The 18,825-nt window shown below is 46.3% G+C and overlaps 1 protein-coding gene across 1 annotated transcript; it reads right to left on the bottom strand.

Moving 5' to 3' along the window:
- Positions 1-3,357: 3,357 nt before the first annotated feature.
- Positions 3,358-18,679, bottom strand: TADA1 (transcriptional adaptor 1). Its single transcript, XM_009952414.2, has 8 exons — positions 18,555-18,679; positions 18,224-18,315; positions 17,068-17,133; positions 10,338-10,435; positions 7,192-7,401; positions 5,987-6,138; positions 4,810-4,972; positions 3,358-3,799 (listed from the first exon to the last, which is right to left on the bottom strand). The coding sequence occupies exons 1-8, from the start codon at positions 18,626-18,628 to the stop codon at positions 3,647-3,649; spliced, it is 1,008 nt and encodes a 335-aa protein (XP_009950716.1). The 5' UTR covers positions 18,629-18,679; the 3' UTR covers positions 3,358-3,646.
- Between the last annotated feature and the right edge of the window lie 146 nt (positions 18,680-18,825).

Below are 18,825 nucleotides of genomic sequence, written 5' to 3' on the forward strand. Positions count from 1 at the left end.
AATGACAGATGATGTCTTATTCCTTCCCTTCTGTCTTTCCATACAATACTCTGTGGTGAATATAACAAGTTTTAGGCCTAAGCTGCAGCAAGAGGCACAGGACTGCAGAAGAAGCCTTCAGTAGTGAAGACTGCTAAACAGCACAACAGGGTGCCAAAGATAACTCTGAAAGCTTCCACTAAGTTTTTCAGCTAATGTGTCGAGAACAGTTTTGGTCAAGCTCAGCTTGCCATAGACCTGGTAGGTTCTTGGGGCAGAAGATAGACCCTTCCAAACTAATTTCAGTGCTACCTTGAGCTGCTGCTTCAAAATTCAGCAATCTTACTCATTTTAGAGAGCTGGTTACTGTAGCAGAGACAGACAAGTATCACATCACAGTGAAAGCCACCAGGCTAACAGCAATATGTATCAGTACCATCACCCTGCTCTCAGGGCAGGTCTCCAAGAGCAGTAGTCAGCAATTCAGAGTCCAGCTCACTGTTGGTTACTAGTGGTGCTCAATACTGGAACCAACACTTTGGAATCAACACTGGGGCTTCTTATGCTTTGGTATCTTTGCAACTGACCTGGATGATGCAGCATATGGGCAGCAAGTCTGCAGATGACGCCAAACTGGGAGGAGTGGTCCATACACTGAAGGGCAAAGCTGCTATTCAGAGGGACCTAGACAGGTTGGAGACATAGGCTGAGAGGAACCTCAAGAAGTTCCATGGCAAATGCACAGCCCTGCCACTGGGATGGAGTAACCCCCTGCAGCAGAACAGGCTGGAGACAACAGTCAAGAAAGCAGCTTTGCAGGAGAGGACCTGGAAGTGTGGGTGGACAAGTAACCCAGGAGTCAGAAGTGCACCCATGCAGCAAAGGCCAACTGCTAGCAGGAGCACAGCCAGCAGGGCAAGCAGAGGGATGCTGAATCTCTGCTCAGCGCTCAGGAGGCCGTCTGGAGAGCTAGGTCCAGTTTGGGTTCCCCAGCACAAGGACAGTGCCATACCAGAGCAAGTTCAGCAGAGGCTATCAAGATGGTTTGGGCTGGAGCACACAGTGTAAGAAGGTGAGAGTCAGGTTTGTTCAGCCTGGAGAAGGCAAAACAGAGATCTTACTGTTATCTGCTGATGGAGACCCACAGACACACAAAAAAAGCTGAAAGGCAACAGGCACATGAGAAATTCTGATGAGATGCAAGAAAAACCATCACCATGGTCAAGCTCTGGAACAGGAAATGCCACCACTTGTCTGGTCTCACCTCTGAGTCAAACAACTTTCTCTAACTTTGAATTTAGCCCTTCTTTCAGCAGGGGGTGGACAAAAATGCTTCCAGATGTCCCTTCCCTACATTACCCCAGAAGTCTGTGAAGCACCACTTGCGACAAGATCTCACACTTTGTGGGAAAGCGCCTTGAGAACATGTGCGTTTCAGTTTTCCGATCTGCAAAATGGGGCTGACAGGATTTCCTTATGCAAGGCTTTGTTGTCTAGCAGGTGTCCCAAATAACCCACTTTTTTTTAGTGTGGAATAGACGACTCAGCTCTTCAGGACATCAGGTTCTGTCTGCAAAGCCTTCCCCCTAGCACATGCAAAGACAAGAGAGAGGCGCTTCTTGTGCCTTACTTAGTATTTTGTTTCAGAACTTACTTGTGATGCCGTCGGAGGCTGCGTGCTTTCTTCAGATCTGAAATCCTCAGAGCTGCCCCAAAGTTTCTAGCAAACAAACTTAATGCTTTCATTTTACACCAGAAGCATAACAATTACCTGGGAAATCCCCCTCCCACACCCCAGAGTCCGTACTTTGGGTGACTTTATGATCTCACCACATACAGTTACTCAGGTTCAATGTCACTTTTAAAAACTGTCACGTAAAAGCCACTGGGGTCAACCTTTAAGCTAAGGCTCAACTCTGAACAGCTATGTAGGCTTAAATACAGAAAGAATGGTAGTTGAGAGAAAGGGACCAAAAGAAATCTTCCATCTCCTCTCTCCCACACCCCTCTTAACCATACACTGCCATACCTCAAGAGACATGACCTACTAAGTACAACTTCTCTCATCCTGCCAGGCACTGCTGTAGTTCTCTGTTGTTGCCTTTCCCGGTTTCTTCAAACTCCTGAAGCGGTCTTCTCATGATGAGAGCCACTGCTATCTGCACAGGCACTGCCTCTTGCTATGGACTTGGGGGACTCCACAGCACATCCCACAAGGGCATGCAGGAAAGCCAGGAACACAGTGACAGCCCCTCGCTGCAGCTCTGGTCCAACGTGAACAGTCATGGGGATCAAGGAAGTAAGTTATCTTTTTTGCAACTGGGAGGAAACATGGGGGACCTGCCTCCTCTTCAGTCCTGGGGGTGCAGCAGAGAAGGAAACTGCTCGGGCAAGGTGACAGCTCTCCTATCCAAATACTTCCCAAACACAGGAAAGCTATGATGGAGGGGAACCATGAGCTTCCCCCTTTCATATTGCCCCAGAGGAAGCTGTTTCAGTTCTGCTATCTGGAGGCATAATAAGCCAAGCCATCCTTCAACAGGTACGTCCAAAGGTGTGGTTGCAGGTAATACAGTAATTAAGACATTCTAATAGAGTTCTCATGTTATAGCAAGCCTGTTCCCTTCACCATCCAAGCAGCACACGGCTGACTCAGAAAGACAGTGGAGTACCTGAATCACAGCAGGTGGAATTTTCCCTTTTACACAGTGATCTGCATGCCTCCCCACGTGGAAAGGTGTGGTTGCATATTTTTATGACGGAGTAATACGAGACATCTTGTTCACACTGCAAATCCAAGGAGCCTGCAACACTAAGACAGTGACTTGGTATATGTATTAGGGAGTTGCTATCCTGCCTCAGGGACGGCTAAATTGTTAGCTGTACTGACAGGCACAGAGGTTGCCTCTTGTCACAGGTCCAACAACTCCTAGAACATCTGGTCACAACTACTACAAGACAGGGGTGAGTCAAGGACTAGGCTGGGAGGAAAACATTACTCACAACCTCGATTTTATTGCATATTTTGGTAACCAGTATGATATTTACATGAGTGTGCAACTTCATGTTTTGTGATGCAAAACAGTTCAAAGGACAGGCTAGAAAGGACCTTTCCCTTGTTGCCTTGTATTCTCCAAGTTTCTAATCAGAAGTTCCCCCTGGTAGAAGAGGAACAATGTCAACTAACAGAATTGCCCATCTTCACTTCACAAGAGCCCACCCTGTTTCCAGTTAAATGAATGGAAACGGATCTCACCAGCTGCAACAGAAGCAGGACAAGGCCCCTGGAGACTGAGCTCAGAAGGGAAACTACCTGAGAGGGGAGGGCAAGGAGGCAGATTCCCCATGCTCACAAAAGAAAACACAAATAAACCTTACTTAAAACCACTTTCCACCTTCACATTTATTTTTCCTAAAAAACAGTCTTTGCAAACAGAGTTCTTGTTTCTCCTTTCCAATTCAGTGGGATTGCTGCAAGTGCTCCATGGCATGTGACTCTGGGGAAGCAGAGAAAGTGTACCACAACTCAGTCATATTTCCATAGGAAAAGTTGACTCATAACTTACATCATCCTTGAAATGCTGACACATGTTTGTAAGAAGCATCTGGATGTCAAGTCCAAGGAACAGCACTGTAGCCATCTCAGGCCTGACACGGCTGCCTAGCTCTAGCTGAGTAGAAGGCCCTCCTTTGCTGCCAGGCGCTGGCGATGGATTTTATCCTGCTGTAGCTCCTCGTGGTTTGGATGCCAGAGCTTCATGACAATTCTCTCAATGTTTAGAGCATAAACGGTGTGCGCAGGAATAACTTCTTTGTGCACCTGGAGATACACGTTAGACAACAAGTTTCACACTTTCATACACATTTCCCCATATTGCGTATGGAATAACCTCCCTCTACTACAGGAAGATCAGAGCGCCAGCCCTGCAGAGCAGGACTGCAGGCTGTCACACACAGGCAGAGCTGCAACTTGCCAGCACAGCCACACCAGTCAGCACAGAACAACCACCTGTTACACCATTTTGTAAGGGAGTGGGGCATGGTAAGGAAACTGTCATTTTGCTCTGGCAATGACAAACAACAATTCATCATCAAAATCTTACAAACAACAACTCTATCTGACTAAGCACATGAGAAGAATGCTTGACTACAGCTCTTAATTGAACAGTCTGCCTCCACAGCCTTGAGACAAAATCCCAAGGAGTGTTCACAACAGCAGATATCAAGGGGGAATTTCTCACAGCTAATTTTAGACATTTAAAGTAGTCTGAATGTCCCCAGAGCTGCTGGAGAGGGAGGAAACCACTGGCATACATCTCCACAGGAAGATTCATCCAGCCTACCTTAGAAACCTCCCCAGCATTGGGATGATGATAGCTAATCCACTGCAGCAGCCTGCATGCCAGGACCTAGTATTCCTCTAAGTACCCAGGTGGAGCATGAGGAGTAAGAAGGAACATGCCAAGTCATTCTCTGCATTGCTGTCAAAATCTTAGTCTAGATCAGTTCTGATATAACCACTGCAGTCTTGCTACAGAGGAAGAGTTCACCCTTCTTATGTAGCTATAAGAGACAGGGCTTTCCTCATCAACTCTCTGACCAAGGGGAGCAGAACAGGCATTAAACTGTGAGCAGACTATGTTAACCATTACCTAAGAGTGGGAACAAGTCAAAGCCAAAGAATCGTTCAATTTGAGATGGAAAGAAGGAAACAGACCATAAGAGGAGAAATCAAATCCCCCTCCATGCACATAAACCAAATTTGAGACTGGTAGCTGGTACTCAGAACAGCACTGCCCATGACACGACAGTGTAACCTGAGCAGCTTACCTGTAATGCCTCAAAAAGGTCGTACATGTTCACTGGCGGGAGGGATGCTGGTAAGGTGTCTCCAGAGCATGCCAGGAGTAGAGCTGCCTGCTGCTCAGCATCGTCGGGCGGGGGCTGGGGAGCTAGACTCTGACCAGCAGAAGGTGTCACACAGGTTGGAGAGCTGTAGACAGAGCAGGGAGTAAAACCTTCCACTCAAGAAAACAATACCAGCTTTGGAAGTCACAGAGTAGGGGCTTGGCCCTAGGGCTTGCTTTTCTGTATCAGTTGAGTCAGCCCTTATATACACAGAATTATTTCAGCTGTAATTAAAATCTCTTTAAAATCCCAATTTAATAGAAATAGCGCAAACTGATCGTCAACATGCCTCAAACCTGCTTAACTGATCTCGATTGGGCAACTTCTGTTATTTACAGTCAATAGTTTCTACCCAGCATAAAAATTAAGGCACCCACAACACTAAATTGAGAGACATTAGCCATTAGGCAGAGTTGTTCGGAGCAGATTGCATTTGTAGCGTTTCTAGTACTACAATCAAATCTTAACACACCCACAGCCTCCTGTCAAGCACTAGAAGCTGCCACAGACAAAAACAACTGCCTTCTCATACACACAAGCTGCCAGATGCACAGCACAAGCTGTCTGACATTGAGACTTTGGAAAACGAGACCCTGAAGGTCTGCTAACTGGAAAGGCGTGCCAAGGAACCATAAATACATTTGGATGCAGGAAATGACAGGAGGGCAGCGTCCTGCAGGTCCTCACCGACATTTCACTCCTATGGCACAACAGCGGTGCCCCCACAAAGGCAGGGCTCACCTGCCCAGGGGCAGTTTCCATGAGAGCAGCAGAATTCCTGTGTCACTCACTACAGCTTCCAAAAAGCAGTAATTATGGAGGACATTCAGAGGGCCAGGGGTCACCTTCATAAATCAATGGACAAGCCCAGACAAGGAAGAGAGACTTAACACTGTTCTAAACTCTGCTGCTGAGAAATCCCCATATTGTCCCTCCCTGCTTAGCCATACAGTCCTCCGTACTGATATCTTCTCAGTGTGTGAAAGTTAAACACCATCATTAACAGATTCTACTAAGTTAAAAGAGCAACTGAACCATGGAGTAGCTTCAGGACTAGCAAATTGCATTTGAAATTAGCAGTGTGCTGACAGCTTCTTACCACTCAATTAGATTGTTATAAGCAACCACGCTGTTCTTCAGATATGGCTGAGGGTTAACATTGCTCCCGAAGGCATACTTGAAATGGCCATCTCTCAGACGATAGGCTTTCCGCCTGGATATCACAGATGTCAGAATATCCTTAAGGTGGTTCTGCAACAAAAAACAATCTTATCACCCTGCCAAGCCATGGCTATGAACTGCCTCACCAATTGTCAAGACAGAAGTAGCACTGCTATGACCATAAGGACGTAAAGATGTAAGGGCACCAAGATCTGGACAAGTTACAGTATGTTTTCATTATCCGATACAGCTGGATACAGAGAACACGGAACTGTGCAAGTACTGTATGCATTAGCCTATGAACTGTACTTTAACATGTGATGAGCTGCTTCAAATGTCAAAGAGGTTTCTTAAATGCTAGGAAATTCCCAACCTCTGATCCCTTTGATAAAGGGTTAAGAGACTTCATAATTAGCACTAGGTGTTACACTTGTACTGAAATACTGGCCCTAAAACTACAGCGAAAAGCCACTCACTCCTCTTTTTCAGACTGTTCAGTTGCCTGGAATGTGCTGGAGAAGCAACTGTCTGAAAAGACAACTCCTCCTTAATCTGGCCTCCCTCCCAGATTGGGGAGTTCAGGTCGGCCTCCACATACTGTCTCCAGAAAACTACCTACACATCAATGCTCCAAGTAATGGCTGAGTCATTCCACGTAATGTAATGTTAATGCACCATGTCAGTGGTGCATTAGTGTCATGCAATCACCACTGACAGCCAAAACCAGCAACAGCAGGCACTTCACCTGCAGATATTACCCAATTCTGTCACTTCCATACCAGACACTTGTGCCTGTAAAAGACAGGTTTTTTATAGAGCTGTTTAAACTGGAGCTCCCGTTCTGTCCCTACTTCTAAGTGACAGGAACAGCATTTTCCAAAACACCTACCTAAGCATGCCCAAGTTCTTCATATGCAAGTACTTCAAAATTAACACTAGCAGGCAGGCAGAAATCCAAGACTTCACATCTATGATGCCACAAATCTGGAAGCCTCTTGATTCTTATCTTACTCCTCCAGAGGCAAATAGGCAACCAGAGAAGCAGGTTTCCCCTCCCAGCTGAGGGATGCTACCCCATACTGCACACAGAGCCTGCGGCTGCTGGTATAATGAGACGACCACTGCTGCCCAGCCCAGTCTCACCTCCACAGCATAAACAACCGCAGTCACTGCCTCCTCTGTGACATTGTCTAGCCCGTGCTCATACGCAGTCACGATCATCCTTCCTTCTAACTGGCCACGTGTAGGAAGCATCATGGTATGAGAACAGAGCTTCAAATCGTCATCCTCCTGAGGATCCTTTGCCACAAATTGCTGGGCTCCAGACAGTGGATTCTGAGGCTGGAAGCGGTGCTGTTACGAACATTAGAGCATAAGATGATAAATAGTCATCAGACCCTTTGGTTCATCAAGCTAAACATCCCTTCTCCAATTGGAAAGCAAACACCTATAAAAATGTATTGCAGTAGGACAAGCAGAGTGATATTCATCCCCAGGATACTCTCCCGACCCCCAACCATTTGTGACTGAAGAAATTTCTGAGTCAGTATTGGTGTCCTTTTATTAAGCAGCCCATGAACTTGTCCAGCAGCACCATGAACCACCTAAACTTTGAGTATCCACAACATCCTGCAGCAAGAAATTCTACAGTGTAACAACACACCACATGAATAGTCATGGTTTGCTCTATTTCCCACCTGTTAGATTCATTTGATTCTTTTGTAAGTCTCAAATACAGTCAGCCATTGTCCCTTTTATCTGTTCACACTATCCAGACTAGTGATGATTTTATGAACTTTCACATCTCTGTCACCTCCTATGCTGAGGAGTTCTCGTTTATTTAGTCATTTCTTGTACAGAAGGGTGTATTTTACTTACTAACTGTACAGTTTCCACTGAGATTAAAAACCATTATCCTAAGCTTGTATGCTTAAGTGATTCTTAATTTCTTTAAAAGTTTTAAATGCAACAACTTAGCCAAATTCCAGTTCTGAACTTCATACTCTAGTCTCCCCATGCACTTTCAGTACTCTAGGCAGAGCTGTGTTACTAAGCAGACACTGATTCCAAGATGGATTACAGCTATTTTTCAGGACTGACTCAGTTATTTAGGAAAAAAAAAAAGCTATTACAGAACAGGAATTCATACCAGAGGGTGGCAACCCCATTTCCCAGGCTGCATGTATTGCAGTACAATTTTATTGCTGCACAGGTGTCTTAAGCTCCAAGTGCTTGTAGTGGCTCCCAGGAAGTCTCAGTCCCCAGGCAAGGTAGGGAAAAGATGGGAATGACTGGCCCTTGAGCCCAGACATGTTTTTGGCCCAGCCTCAACCCACAAGGGAACAACACAGCCCTGGTTCGTCAAGTCCTCCCACCACTCCTGTCCCTCAACTCTCCAAGCCACAAATCCAGTGGCTCTGGAATGAAGGCTGCTGCCAAGGCTCTTACAGTGCACCAAAGCAAACACATACTTCAAATACAAACAATGACTATACAGCAAAGTGGATTTCTCACATCTTAGTCTCAGGAGAGGAAGGGGGGCTGCTTTATTAAAAGGACAGTGTGGCATTTAACTCAGAGTGAAAAAACAATCCACCCACTAATGATGTGAAAGCCAGTTTCCCTCTCTGCAATTCTGAAGATTTATGCTTTCATTACAGGAAAGCTACATGCTTTGAATGCCTGGAAAAAAAAAAAAAAAAAAAGACCTTCAAAGTGTAATCAACTCTTATGAGGAACGTGGTTTGGGAGAACTGAAGCCAATTGGAATGAACCAGTGGTCATTCACAGCTGTTATTCTGACCAGTGAAGGAAACATCAAGGCACTTCAAGTTCAACTACTTGGGAATTCCACTAGTAACAGACGAGCCCATTAATCACAACATACACTTCATACCATACTTACTACCAAGTATTCCAGAAACACGTGTATAAACACACACTAGAAACATGGTGTAACATAGGGGTATTCAAGTAAACCAAATTCCAAGACTTCACTACATCATGACTTGCTTCTCAAACTCTCCTCTCTTGCTACTGAAAAGTTACAGTGAAGTTTTACAACCAAGATAACGGACTGCCATCAGAATTCGTGTCGCAACTGTGAACACTGCAAAGTATTTCAGCAGTTTCTAAATACAAGCCTTCAGCTGGACTCACACCCCTTGAAAACACTAGTCTGAAGCACACCCAGAGTGCCTAATTACAGTCCCTAGGAGGGGAGTATGCATCTCAGCTGACCCAAGCTAACCTCACAGAGGTTTCACATACCCACCCTTCCCCCCCATCCCCAGTCCCTTCTTCCTTTGCACTGGCTCTGGCATTCATCCAACCGCAAGGAATGCTGATCCAGCTGAATAAACCAGCAAGAAAAACTCGGGGTTTGGGGCGTTTTTTTTCTTGGTTAGTTTTCTGCCTTGTCAGAGAACTGAACCGGATCACGATGTGCTCAGACACCTGATAAATCTGGCTCAGTAAGACAGACACTCACCCTTTCAACAAACTGTCAATTCTGTTTGAACTGTCTTATCAAACCCTGCCGGTGGAAGACAGTGCCCCATCCCGATCCTCCTTCACACAAGGGCCCCTCCACACTGGTCTGGCAGCACAGAAACAACCGTAGAACAGATATGTGACAGTACCAGATGGCTGTACAGCCTTTACTGCAAAGTGAACTGGATCTTATGGTTTCTCTGCCACCTACCAGAAGACAGCATCTTTGCAAAGCATTTTCAATTCTGAAACCACTTGATCATCTAAAAAACATTCCACCCAAGGAACGTCCTAATTCCAACGCTCTGGATTGCAGAGTCCTGTGGAGGGGATCATACAGTCACAGAATTCTGTCCGACTGCCTGAATAAAAGAGGAAATTACTGTGGCTTCAGGAATTCAGCAGATGTGTGAAATGAACAAGGTATTACAGAGAATGTGAAAGGTGAAGGAGACTATGAAAGGCCTGCCCGAGCATTACTGCAGTAACCATAGAGGTAAAGTTACTCCAGGTTCCTGGAATACAGGCTTTTGCAACTTCGACATTTAGCTGTTCTTCCACGGATTCTCTGGTGTCTAACAAAGCCAGGTCACACCATAGCCTCTCTCCCAAGAAGCTTCCACGAGAGCACCCCCCAGCTCTTGCACCAGTTCAGAACTCAAAACAAATACAACATATATCATCGCACATGTTGGACTTTTACCATCCCGGTAGTAACAGATACTACACGCTGTGCAGAGCTCTTCACCCCCAACAGAATGTCAGAGAGCCACAACCATTTGACCGTGGACACTTACATCAAACTTTTGTCGAACCGAAGAAATCTTTTTCTTTCCTTTGGGTTTTCCAGGTTTAGTTGCAGAGCCACCTGGCCATGGCAGAGACCCAGCACCTTCTACAAATTGAAAAGAAAAAAAAAACCTCCACTCAACAGGTATTCCTGACTCAGGGCCAGGACGAAACTGTTCACACAGGAAAACCCTTCATATTTGGCTCCCAGCTAAGCCTTAAACCCAAAATCAACAGCCACGGCCCCAGAGGAAGGACTCCTCGGGAGGGAATGCTTTCCCTTCCTTTGTCAGCCCACTGCTTAGCTTGACTCACTCATGACCTACTACTTCAGTATAAATTTCTGGCCACACACCACACAAAAACCCATGGCGGAAGAAGAGAAATGAGCACAGCCTCCAAGGAAAACCACAAGGAAGGAACAAGCCACTTGTATCAGGAGGATGACAGGAGCTTGCTTGGAGAGGGATTCCTCCCACCAACTCCCGGATTAGGTCAGATGCTAGTCAGCAGGATCAAGTGGTCTGACTCACTGCATCTACCTTTACAGTTCCCAACCAGCTTTAGCAAGCTTTGTCTCAGACCCTTGTTAAATATCATGGCTGACTGTTCCTGTTACACCGAGGGAAACTGGGAGGGGGGCAGGAGGAAGAACTGCAGAGGCCGCTGAGCCCAGGAGCAGGACAACATCAACATGAGCAACAAGCTTGTGACTGACCAGAACTGGCAGCTGAAAAAGATTACTGTGTAATCCCAATAAATAAATACATTTGGCCACATCACCTTGAGGAGACGGCTCAAAAGTCCACTGCATGCTGTTCGACAGCTACGCCTACAGCAGGCCAAACCACATCCTGATCACCACACAGCTCCTGGCAAGAACAGCCTAGCAGATTTCCCACCAACAGGTTTACAGGGCCTGTGCACAATTCCTGTGAGTACACTGGGGCTTTAGACACCCTCGCATTGGATGTGCATGTGCTTGCTGACAGTGAGCAAGTGCAACCCAAAGACTGGACAGCCCTCTCGTGGCTACAGAGGCAGCCTCTGCTGTGCGTCACCAGTATCCTACTCTCTTGGTTTTGCACAGCGAGCAAAGCACCCTTTTTCCTTCGGAGCAGAGTGTGCCTTCTGCCAGGGTCCCTGCCCACCTCCAGGGGGCTTGGACAACCCAGCTCTAGAGGCACTCTGGTTGCCTCCAAAGCGGAGGCTGGAGCTCTGCTGCCAGGTGGTGCTGACAGCACGGCAATGCCTCAGACATCCCCTGGCTGCACCTGAGCCAGCATTTGCCATTTCCTCTAGAAACGGGCTAGAAGCAACAGCAGCCATCCCACACCTCGCCATCCACGACTTGGCCAGCCTCAGGCACATTCACCAAGTACTGACAAACACCCAGTTTGGTTCTCCCCTGTAACCACAGGCTGCCACAGCTTAACACCAGCTTCATGCCAGCCTGCACATTTACCTCTGGCTCTCGCAACTATATTTAATTTGCTGAAATCAGGAATTCATACATACAGTTATACTACAGCCCCATTTACAGGCAATGAGGCTGGCTGGAAGTCCTTTGCTATGAGGAACTTCCCACGCTCATGGCTGAAGCACAAGCACAGTGCCCTCAGCCATGGAAAACAAACCTTCTAAAACGTGACTTTAACAATTAGGCCAAACCAGAGGACTCAGGTGAAGTTTCTGAACAGTCAGCTGCTAAGGAGGGGTTAAAAAAAACAACCTACACACACACAAAGATAGCATATTCTCCCTAGGAAAAAAAGTTACTAAAAAGTTTAGCTACACCCTATAGCAAGGTAAAAAACAATAGTCTGCAACAAACTGATGTCAAAATCCACTGGTCAATTATAGGAAATGAAAAGCTAATAAATAAACACCCTCCAAAAATCATAAAGCTGGTGTCACTGCTCATCACTGCAACATTACAGTAGAAGCTCTAACAACAGGGTGTGGGACGGCACCGCGGACAGTTGTCTCAAGGACCACTCTTGCCCTCATCAAGATCTCACGACTTGCCACCTTAGGGTCTGTCAAAATAATGCTACTTCTCTCACAAAATGTTTTGCTCTTTACAGATGAGCCCTTTCTTTCTCCTCCTCTCCTCCATAGGGTAGCAGGTCAGACCTCTTGGGGGGGGTAACAACAGGTGTGTTAGACACAGAAATTACCTGGCCCATTTCAAAGCTTTCAATAAAAGCACATGTCTAGCTTGCAATGTCACACCCAGCTCAGGCCCTTCCTCCCTCTCCCAAGTCTCACACAGCTCCTCCGCAGCCTTACTGACAATAGGATCCTTGGCTAACTGTGCCACCAAGCAGGGACAGAGCAAGTGGAACGGATGGAGACACAAACAGCAAACATCCTTTTATCTGACAAAGTATTACAGATGAACAGATTATAGCAGAGCCTGAATTTTTAAAAGGCCTTATTTTACAAAGATAACATAGTAACTTCTAAACTAAACAGTAACTAAATTTTTAGGCTTTGACAGTAGGTCTTAAAGATGCAACTTAATTGAATCTCAACCTGCACGTTTAACAAAAAAATTAGTCAGACTTAGCTTAGAACAAGGAAAATGTGAGATACTATCTCCTATTCCCTGTTGTAACAAGCCGAGAGAAGAATTTCTCTGGCTCCTTTTCCCAGTTTTCATATTACCAAGCCTGACTTGCAGTAGATGAAGAAAGCAAAATTTCCCATAAGCATTCTAAGAAAACCAGTACTTGCCTTCCTGGCCACAAATAACAAGGCTGGGTTGGCTCAGGCGTGAAACTTCAGAAACACGTTAGCAGGTTTTATTTAATCTTGCTAGCAAGAGACTTAGACGTTAACAAGCCACAGCAATGGCTGCTGATAGGCCTTCAAAGATGAGCAACAGATAAGAATGTTCTTCTAAGAGCTGCCATCTCTCTGCACTGATGGCACCAGCCAGCCCGTGTCAGGTTTCCTGACTGCAGCACCAGCACCGTGCAGGAGGAAAGGACAAAGACAGAGAAAGTCACAACAGACAACAGCAGCCAGTCACAAGAAACATGCCTTTTCCCACCATCGTTTATTTGATTTTCAGTTTTGGTTTGGGTTTTTTGGTTTGGTTTTGTTTGTTTGGGTTTTTGGTTGGGTTTTTTTTGTTGTTGTTGTTGTTGTTGGGGGGGGGGTTGTTTGGGTTTTTTAATCTTCTTGCAGGGACAAGGGTTTAGTCAAATACATTCTGATGACCTTCCTCTGTCAACAACTCACACTCTCATTTTCTTTCTTCTCCTCCCTTCCCAGCTATCTGGAGGGAAGTGGAACACAAGCAACTTGAGCCCGTCTCACAGTTGACAGCCCTTCAAGCAAAGCCTGTGGGCAATCCTGATATAATAAAACACTCCCGCTATCCTGGCAAGAGTTTTAATTCACTGAAACATCTCTTACTTGGCTCCAGATTACTATAAATAAATTAAATCCTTACCTCACTACCTCAAGTGCTTACAATTGCCTCAGTTTTATTGTTAACATTTCGCTAAGGAGGGAGGTAACAGTTCAAGTGAGATATGTATTAACTCAAGAAACTTTGCTAGCTTGATGTCTTGCAATCATCCAACAAACAAGATAAGCTTAGTGACCAAGTCCACTCAAGGTTAAGAAAGGCTTTAAACTGGAGTTCCACTTGATGGAATTTCTGGGGGAAAAAAAAAGCCAGACATAAAAAAATTCAGAAAAGCACTTTGAAAATATTGGTAAAAAGAGAATACCAAAGAAAACAATTTTCTTTTAATGGGAAGTGTGCCACACTGCTCAGGCTAGTACACCCAACTTAAAATCATCATTAAGGCACACTCTAGTATTTTGGATAGCATGTTTCTGGGAAGTTCCTCTCTTCAGGCACTTTCACAGCTTCCCAGCTATGTTACAGCTGGGTGCCACTCAATTATTTATAAGTGACTTTACAAGTGTGGCTACCAGAGGGAGCAACTCATTTTTAAAAAGGGCAGAGAAGTCAGATTAGGATTGCCCAGGACCCTGCTGTGCCCTCAGCGGGCACTCAGCAGGAATTAAAGCAACTGGCCATTCTTCACATTGGAATAGAAATGAACTTCCCTCCCTCTCCACCACCAACTCCTAACCATCCTGTGCCACACAGGCTGTTGAATTGGGATTTGAAGTTCACACGCCCACAGCCTAAGCACAGAGGGGGAATGGAAAGCATTCTCACAAGGGGTCACATTCACCCAATGTTCCCCTATAAGCCCAGGTGGAACCAGTACTACCAGAGGCAGCAAAATTTGGATCAGATGGGTCTGTTCACATGGTTCAACATACATTATAATCACTCCTTAAAAATACCTTCCCCGAGGTTTCCTATTCCAAATGCCACAATATCAAGTACACTTTTAACACTGACCACATGATTTATTTTTAACACAAAATAGCTTTTAAAGATGGTTCTTTTCCCCTTGTGTCTCACATCAGAGTGGAAAGTACATGCACCAGTAACCCTTGTGATGACATGCCAAGTGCATCAAGCACACCTCTTTAACGTTACTTGTTTCCATGAATCATGAAGTAAACACCTTCTACCCAAGAGACAGCGGTGGAGACAAACACCTGTTAGCTTTCCATTCTTACATGGTGAAAAAAGAAAAAAAAAAAAGGAAAAAGCAACAAAACCTAGCAGGTGTCAGACTGGCATCTAGGGGCAGAAAACAAAATCTAGACATAACATCTAGTATTCCACTCACACTGCACTTTCCTGGGCTTGCATGTACAATCCACTACGCTACACACAGCAGACTGGCAAGTAAAATGCATGTGTAATAGATGCACCAGTCAGTGGCCCAGAAAGAGGTATCTCAGTTCAGATTAGCTCCAGAATCATTGAGCGACTCTGCACTGACCTGAGGAGAGCAAGACAGAGACTCTAGAAGGGACCAGCAATACATACTGTTAACTGCAGAGCACTAAACCATGCCTTTAAGAACACACACATGATCAAACTGATCGGGTTTTTTTTTCAAGCTGGCTTATGCAGATCTGTGGACACAGAGCCAACAAAAGCCTGCCTGAAAGCACTGGAGGTGACCAGCTGGTCAGCAATTGGTAAGGTAGCTGGTCAGCCAGTGCTCCATTTCATACTGTCACTGACCTGCTGAAGCACTACAAAGGGTTCTTTGAGGGCTCTCAGGGAGAGTGAGCTTCAACGGAACAAGAGAAGTAGTCCTCGCAAGGACTTGAAATTAAAAAAAGGTCAGGCAGGAAATAAAGAGCACATGGAAGGCACCTATGGAGCGCCACACTGCTGTGTGCTGTGGCTCATACTTTTAACACATTCCTAGGCAGCCTTGAAAAAGGGGGTACACTGGGGACCTGGTAGAGTTTTCAGGCAAATTTGAGCTGTTCAAGCCACAGGGGAGATGAAGCCTGACTGGGGAGCTGCAGAAATGCTGCGCAAGACTAAGGGACTGGATAAAGAGACAAATTCAATTCAACACAGTTAAGCACAGTGGTGCATACAGGATTAAACAACCCCAATTTCACTCGCACAGTGATGGGTTCTACCTTGACTACTGCCACTCAGAAGCAAGACCTCTGAGCTATGATCTCTACTCAACACGCATCAGCTCAGTGCTGAGCTCAGAGACCACAGGTACTCCCTTTCTCCCCCTCCTAATTTAGAGACTCAGCTACTTCAGTTCATACTCACAGGGGAATCATTGCTCCTGTGCCTTCTTTTTTTAACCCAGCTGTAAGTACTCTAAGTCAAAAAGCAAGGAGCAGAAAGATTTAGACATAAGTCTTCTGAATTACATGAGTGCACACCACTAAAAGAGGACGAGTATGGAACTCAAAAGGTGTCATAAAGTTCAAGAGCAAATGAAGCAAGTTTGGAGATGGAGGAGGTTAGCATTTAATTAGCACAGCTGGTACAGCTAAGGACCAGCTACCACATAAAAAGCTCTCGGTATCCAAAAATTTTGCATGTTTTCTCTCCTCTAGCTACATCAGGTACCCTAATAACAAGCATTCTCTCCTCTCAAAAAACCTCATCTCTCAAGTCTAAGACCATCAGAGCTGTAACAATTTTCTCTCACTTACTACACAACAGTTTCATTATCTTGAATTGCAGCTCAACTGTCCTTCCCATCAGATGTCTGGATTGAGAGTTCTTTCGAAGACCAAACAAAACACATCTTGCAACCCTGATGACATCCATTCTAAATGCTTAGAAAGTTAAAAGGTTAACTACCTGCAGAACGTTGGGTTAATTCGCTAGAGCTCAATCAAGACTCACTGTAAACATTCCCAGTAAGTATTTTTCTATCAGATACATACTTGACTTCAAGATCAGCCATGAATATCCAGCCCCCCAAAATGATATCGCCAGCAGAGAGAACAAAGAGGATCACCAAGTTCAGAAGAGAGAGGAAACAGTAAACAAAGATCAAAAACAAAGCAGCATCTTCCTTTACATTTCATCTCACAGCACACCCCCAATCCAGAAATCAAACCAGTTTACTGCACACAGCAATCCAGCATTAGCCTCTAATCAAGCACACATGGCTTATTTATAAAAGCATCTCTGCTGAAATCAGCCGGATCACTACTTTGCTACTCTTTTGCCTGTGTGGCAAAACCCATGAATATTAAGGGTCAGAAAATTGGAGTGGTTTGTACAAACCCCACCAAACACACACATGGCAAAGCATTTCTACCCGATTGCTTTCAATGGGGCTTCTCGTGACTTACCTGGTGCAGAAACCAAGATCTGGCATCGGGTAAGAATAGCCAGGAGAAAATCGTTGTGAGAGTGGACTGTGTAAAGACAGACAGGTCATTAGCAACACGTCAGTGCCCAGAGGCACCCCCTCAAAGCAATCTTAAAGTAGCTCGCTATGCCTTTATGCCTTTCCAGTCATGCCACGTGCTTAGTTACATAGGCACAACTTCCAATTTGAGGGGTTTTTGAGAGTTTTCTTCTACTGGACCCAGAATCTGCTACTCCCACACTAACAAAAAGGATACTACACAAGTTAGGTCACTTCTCAGTGTGCAACACACACACAAATCAAGCCCTACAGCACACAACACAAAACATCTGGTTTATTGAGCCCGTCAGAGGAGGATCAGATGACCCTCCTGCCACACAGAGACTTCTGGTAGCAGGGCTTTTGGTTTTGCTAGAAAAGGACCAGTAAGAGCCAGCCCCAGGAAGCTGAAGTTAAGCCAAACAGGTTCTAGATAAAACGCAACTTCCTTGCAAAAGGGTTAACGGAACACAGCAATTACACGTTAGAAGGCGCAAAGATGAACTTCATAAGCAGGGTCAGACGGTTACAGGACCCTTTTTAAGCCCGAACACCAAACCCCCTGCCCTTCCCCACAGGGATCACAAATGTGGAAGTCAGGAGCCCCCACAATGCTCTCAGCAATGCCCACTAACATTTGCAGGCCAGAATGTGACCCTTCAGGGCTAAAATCTCCCAGCCCCAAAGGCCGTGAAGGAGATCTGCCTGACGCAAAACCACCTTGGTGAATTCGGGTGTTCCCTCCCTCACTTCAGCCACACCATCAGTACAGTCCCAAACAAAGGGACAGTGCAGTATGGAAAGGTGATACAAAAATAAAAAACGGTTTCTTGGTTGCTGGGACAGCATTTTACCCTATGTACACAAGGTCAGACTGCCTGTCAGTACCGAGGCCACAAAGGGACTTCCCCCTGCAGGCCAGGGCACCTCCCACTTTCTTAACTCTATTGCCACCGGAGCCCTGGCCATTCTTACTTCCCTCACAGCTATTTCCCTGTTCGGGAAGCAACGCGCAGCAGGGAGGAGCTCCCCCAGACGTGGCAGGGGCAAGGCAGCATTAGAGCCGGCAGAAAAACAAACACAAGATGGCTTTTTACCATTGTCTTGCGTGAGAAGCCTGCGTGCTTCCAGGTCAAACTCCTCCTTACTGATCTTTTGCTTGAACCAGAGCTTCAAGTTGGCCCAGTACCTAGGGAAGAGCGGGGAAGGTGAAGACACCAACCGAAAAGCGCTGATCCCCCACCAGCGCAAAGGAGCTCGAGGCCAGGCCAGCGCTGAGACCCCCACACAGACACGGTACAAACGCGCGGCCCTTTGAAGGCCGGGAGAAGATGAACGGGCCTCGCAGCACCCGGGCCCGGCCAGCGCCGCCCTCCCAGGCCCAGCTGGACGCCCCCAGCGCGCCTCGGCTTCGCCCTCCACACTCACTGCTTCACATTCTCGCCCAGTGCCTCGCTCAGGCTCTTTTTGGCCGCCTCCAGCTCGCTCACGTACGTCGCCATCACCGCCACCCAGGAGAGGGAGAGAAGGGAAAACAGGGCCGCCCGCCTCCCTCCTCCGCGCCGCAAAGCGCAGCAAAGCGCGGCGGCAGCCGTAAAGCGCGGCGGGTGCCCGTCACGTGACAATCCGCCGGACTGCCCGAGGGGGGGGCGGGGGGGGGTGGCCCCGCGCATGCGCAGAGGTGCCGGCAGCCCCAGTA

Source organism: Leptosomus discolor, chromosome 3 (genome assembly GCF_034619465.1).
Source record: "Leptosomus discolor isolate bLepDis1 chromosome 3, bLepDis1.hap2, whole genome shotgun sequence".
NCBI lineage: Eukaryota > Metazoa > Chordata > Aves > Leptosomiformes > Leptosomidae > Leptosomus > Leptosomus discolor.

Excerpts from the sequence above, each read along its gene's own strand:
- TADA1 (XM_009952414.2), bottom strand. The coding sequence starts at position 18,628 with ATGGCGACGTACGTGAGCGAGCTGGAGGCGGCCAAAAAGAGCCTGAGC. Across the intron at positions 17,134-18,223 it reads GCTTCTCACGCAAGACAATG|TCCACTCTCACAACGATTTT; the intron begins GTAAAAAGCCAT and ends GTCTTTACACAG. Across the intron at positions 7,402-10,337 it reads CGGTTCGACAAAAGTTTGAT|CACCGCTTCCAGCCTCAGAA; the intron begins GTAAGTGTCCAC and ends TGTTCGTAACAG.